Source organism: Gekko japonicus, unplaced genomic scaffold (genome assembly GCF_001447785.1).
Source record: "Gekko japonicus isolate JY-2015 unplaced genomic scaffold, Gekko_japonicus_V1.1 scaffold1963, whole genome shotgun sequence".
Taxonomy (NCBI): Eukaryota; Metazoa; Chordata; class Lepidosauria; order Squamata; family Gekkonidae; genus Gekko; species Gekko japonicus.
The window spans coordinates 171,628-176,759 of record NW_015160276.1 but is presented as its reverse complement, the minus strand read 5'-3'; the positions used below and the strand labels follow the sequence as shown (position 1 = coordinate 176,759).

Genomic DNA, 5,132 nt, shown 5'->3' with positions numbered 1-5,132 from the left:
AGGAGGGCTTTTTCTTTTTCTTTGAGGAGCTGTGTGAAAAGACCTCCTTGGCTCTTTCTCCTTTCCTTTTTCAGCTTGGGGGGGGTGGGGGTGGAAATAGAGAGGGTGACGACGGGCAGAGGAAAAGCGAGGACGGGACCTCTTCGGCAGTTGTTCCAGAGGGGGAAATGGGCTGGGGGTGTGTGAGTGTTTGTGAGGACACCGGCCTCCCCCCCCCCTCTGGCCACGGGAAAGGGTCAGGGAAGTCCAGGTTGCAGGCACCTTTCTCCCACCCCCACCCCACAGGGGGGTGTGTGTCTTTTTTTGGCAGTGGACTCACCTGGGAAAGGCTGAGGAATTGTTTTCTCCCAATTCTTCTTTCCCACACGCACACATTTCTTTCTTTCTGCTGAGGAGGTGCAAGAACTAGTCAGAAATTTGCTTTTCTTTTTTTTTAAAAAAAAAGAAAAGCCTGGGAGGTTTAAAACAAGGTATTCCGCAGCTCGTAAGGGGAAGGGTTGAAGGTGCTGGAGACGCACCCTCTTATAAGGGGGTGTTTTTTTTGGGGGGGGTCTTGCAGGAATGTGTCTGAAGGTTAAGAATCTATTGGGGGGGGAGAAGAGTCTGCTCTGGATGTCGCACCCCCAATTCCTTGATCGAGGAGGTCCATTCTCACCCCGGATGATGTGAAGCTGGAGACCGCGTTTCCTTATTGGGGGGCACATGGAGTATGGGATGGAGGCTCCGTTGGGCAGTGATGGAGGAAGAGGATGTTCTCTTTCATTTAAGGAAGGGATCCGAGGAGGGGCAAGGACGGTGCCTGTGAGGGACTGTTCCTTCCCCTCCCTCAAGGAGAAATGATCTTGAGCTGTGAGGCTGTAAGGTGGAAAGGGTCACCCACCCCATACAGCTTTCCACCCAAAGAAGAGCAGGGCAGCCTAGAACTGGCGGGGGCTGAACCAGCCCAGTGGAGACATCTGCCTGCTCCCTTCCGCAGGATGTGAAGGGCATCTCCGGTCTCCTTCATTCCCAACCTGGGTGCCAGAGCGGTTAGAAGACAAACTGGGTGCAGAAAGAAGAAATATATTCTCATGACACTCCTCCCTCCCCTAAAGCATATGGGTGCTGCCATGCCCTGTTGTTAATACTCCATCTCTCCTCTCCTTTCTCCGTGATCGTCCTTCTCCGCTGGGCAGGATCATGCCGGACCAGATCACTGTGTCGGAGTTTATTTCTGAGACCACAGAGGATTACAACTCTCCAACAACATCCAGCTTTACTACCCGGCTGCAGAACTGCAGGAATACCGTCACGCTGCTAGAAGAGGTAAATAAACACTTGCCACCTCTGCTATTTGTGTGTCTGTGGGGGCAATTGACGTAATGGCCCACCTTTTTCATATCTGTAGCTGCATGCTCTTAGGTAATTAACGTATATAATTCTCACTCTTTTATGTCTCTGAACTCGTAGGGGTTTGATTGTTAAATGAGTGTTTTGTCTGTGCCCTTTTACCCATGTTGTCTTCATGGTAATAGCAGATGCTGCAGAGACAGAAGTGTTTGGTGATGTATTTATAAAGGAAATGGTTATACAGAGTAAGCAGAGCTTGGCGTGTTGGATACGATGAAGCAATAGAGAATTAAGCGGCAAAGCCTTGGAGATCAGTTTCAAATGGAATGCTGTGGTAGAGGAACTGATCAGTGGTTGGAGGATGATATTGAGTAAATGAGGAAGGCGCTTCACAGTGATGCAATGACGCTGGCAGTTTGTAGTGCTGATCAGCTTAGCCTGATTACTTTTTCTTTCTTTCTGAATGATAGCAGTTATGTGTCATTTTTATTCCAAATTTGGAAGAGACATACAGATTCTTAATTCTCTCTCTGTGTCTGTGTGTGTATGAATGGACTGTGATAGAAGAAACTAGTATTTTCAGCTTTGCATTTATTATGTATGTAAGGCTTGTTTCAGAAGTGATTAAACTGATACTAAAAGAAACTGAAGGATTATGCATATTGTTATGCATACCATCTCTACATGGATGCTTATATGAAGCTGCATCTCTGGTGTTGCGTAGTCTTCACTTGAAGCTAATAATGTAATGGTATCCTTGCCAGTTATAACAGGGAGAGTATTTCTGAGCGGGTTTTTAAAAATTTTTTCCTGCACAATGAAATTTTAAATGGCCTTTTCTTTTTGTATAGGGGAAGCATAAAACGACATTCTGAAAGATTAGCTTTAATTACCTTCCCATTAAAGGTACTTCTTGTATATTGACAGCTTCAGTACGTCTAAGTAATTAGATAATAGAATAGGCGGATTAGACCAGTTGTGTATGGAAAATCTCATTTGGTTTGAGTGCCATTAATTCAGACTTTCGGTTTGCCACACTCCTGAGGTGAGGGGTACTTGCCCCTTCATGAGCAACCTGATGTGCACATTTCTCTAGTTGCTCTTGCCGTCAGCCCAGTACTGCTGCTGGTTGTCACCTGGATCAAGAACGCAGCCAGCCCTTCATTTAGCTCTGACTTCCTTTTGCCTCAAGGGTTACTGGCTCTTTAACTCCGGATTGCTCTTTAAAGAAGTCAGAAGGGCATGTGTACAACCTGGCATGGCAGTGTCCAGTCTCAGCTGTTCTCTCATCTTTCAAACTTGATTTTGCCTAAACATCTAATTATCCCTCTGAACAAGAAGGAAGTCAGAACTATTCTTGCAGCCTGATGCGGAAGCAGTTGCTGCTGCCACCATGTTTGAATTCTCAGGTCCAGGCAAAGTGGGGGCAGGGAGTTCTGTCCTGTGAAGCTGGAGGATGAGCAGAAGGAATGAACCCCACTGCCGCTTTCCATGGGGTCCAGCAGGCAGTTGGATGACTTTGCACGTCATGGGACAGACATCTAATGCCACTTTCATGTAGCCCAATGCAGGCTGTCACTCTGTCGTCAATTATATTTTAAGTGTAGTTTTGATGTCTTAGTACTGGAGCTTCTGAAAATAAAATATCTTGGTAAAAAGTTTTCAAAAGGTGATCTGTGTTTGAAAGTCTTTGGTTCTTGTTTGTATTTTTCCTGTATAAATCAGCATCTTCTAATGATCTAGATCTAAGAGGAGACAGACTGCTAAATTGTCAAAATGTAGCTCTTTTAATGCTGTTGTTCTAAATTAAATTACTGAGGAGTAAATTGTGTTAAAAAGTGGGACTTAAAAGTGTGTATGTTTATTGTGTTTTCAGATACTGGAGAAAATTTAAAACAATGAATTAATAAGAGTAAAAAATGTGTTAATTTTATAGAGAAACTACCAAATGAGTGTTTAAAAAAACCTAAACTCCTGTTAATCTACAGTAGAAGGACCAGACCAGTCGAGACCAGTTCAGTGCTTCCAAACACAATTTAATCCTATTCTTCAGTTAGTCATTTGAATCACCCATTCTGCTTTTCATTAAGACTGTGAGGGGGAAAAAATCAGAGCATTCTTTCACATTTCTTTTTAATGCTAAAAAGGCGTTGGAGAAATGTGAATTCCTTGTTTTCATGTCATAACTAATGAAATGAATACTTAGTGGGGAAAAGAGGCAATAAACTTTATTAGGTTTATTGATTATGGTCCCCCCCCAAACAAGAAGTAAACCAGATTGCTTGATTTTGTACTGATGTCCTTGTGACTTTATATAATGTTAACTACTGTGTCTTACTTTGCTGGAGGAAAGAGAATCGTTGAGATAGCCTTCTAGTGATTGTATTTAGTGAAAAGGTTGAAGCAGATATTTGTACTGTGTGGTTGAGGCAAATAAATTGTCCTCCTGAGGCAAGCTTTTAAAAGAGGGTCTAATAAAAAGTACCAGTATCTTATTTAGAAAGGAAACATTAGAAACAAGAAAGAGCCTGAAGTGCTCTTAAATTACAAATTGAAATTGTACTTGAGAAAATTAAATGCAGTGTTAGTTATTCTCTGTCTTTATATGTGATCACGTAACAGGTCAGCAAAAGGTCAAATTTTTAAATCAATTAGACTCCCCCCCCCCATGTTCCTCTTTGTATTTTATGAATGCAGGGCATCGCAAATCCCAAGTACCAGGTCGCCATTGCTCCTAGTATTTTCAGCAATGGTTTCATTCTAGTGACTCTCAGCAACCCTTGGTGAACCCCTGGATCCAACCAGTTTCTCCCCAGGTGAAAATGGGATGAAAGGGTCCAACTTGACCACCAAAAAGGGTGTTTGGGATCATGGGATTTGCATGGGCAAAAGCCATGGCAATGGGGGTTGCAATAAGGAGGGGAATCGACTGAGTGGAAAAGCTGGCTCAGTCCAACCCAAAGCTTGTTTATCATTTCACATCAGAATGTTTTGTTGTATGACATAAAAATAAAGGTCTTGTCCTTGCTTGTTTATATGTCAACTTCTCTTTTCAACATTCAGTGGTAGTGGAGGGAATTCATTACTTAACCAGATGCTTTCTATACTGGCTCCAGTGTGCGATTAAATGGAGCTTTTTAAAAGCAATAATTGAATTATGAGAAATTTTTGAGAACTTAGGCTATAGCTAGAGGTTACCCTTTTGTTGTGCTGATGCCAACCATGGGTACCCCTTATATCTATTGATATGCTGCAACACTTTTGGTATAGCTTGAATAAAATTACAAGAAACTGCTAACAGGCTCTTTGTGGTAAAATATAATAATGGACAAGCAAAACTGAAGACTGAAACATAAGTCTGGCTGCTAAATTTTTGTGCCAGCCCTTAAAACCAAAGAACATTTGTCAAATCCTGTATTAGTAGGTGGGGAAAGTTTATGGTTTAAATATACATATGAAAAAAATGAAAAGTGGACTTAATAGGTGCTTCTTTTAATAGGCCTTTTGCTGTTATCTAGTGTCCTTGAGCATGGATTGTCGGTTACCTTCTGTAGTTTGCTTTAATGGAGGTAACAAGTCTGAATGGCACAGGAAAATTGCTGAAGTTATTCATCGTATTGGGGGAAATTACTGATCATGTTACTTATCATGTGGCTAAGTGGTAGAACATCTACTTGGCTTGCAGGAGGTCCCAGGTTCAATCCCCGGCATTTCCAGTTAAAAGTGTCAGGTAGTCAATTATGTGAAAGACCTTTACCTTAGAATCACAGAGTTGGAATGGATCTCCAGGGTCATCTAGTCCA

The 5,132-nt window shown here is 42.4% G+C and overlaps 1 protein-coding gene across 1 annotated transcript in view; it reads left to right on the top strand.

Annotated features, from left to right (window-relative positions):
* ASAP1 (ArfGAP with SH3 domain, ankyrin repeat and PH domain 1) overlaps positions 1 to 5,132 on the top strand; it is a 270,879-nt gene that overhangs the window by 107,309 nt on the left and 158,438 nt on the right. Inside the window, exon 3 of the mRNA XM_015415263.1 lies at positions 1,176 to 1,305. Coding sequence (XP_015270749.1) covers positions 1,176 to 1,305 — 130 coding nt within the window. The remainder of the gene's footprint in view (positions 1 to 1,175; positions 1,306 to 5,132) is intronic.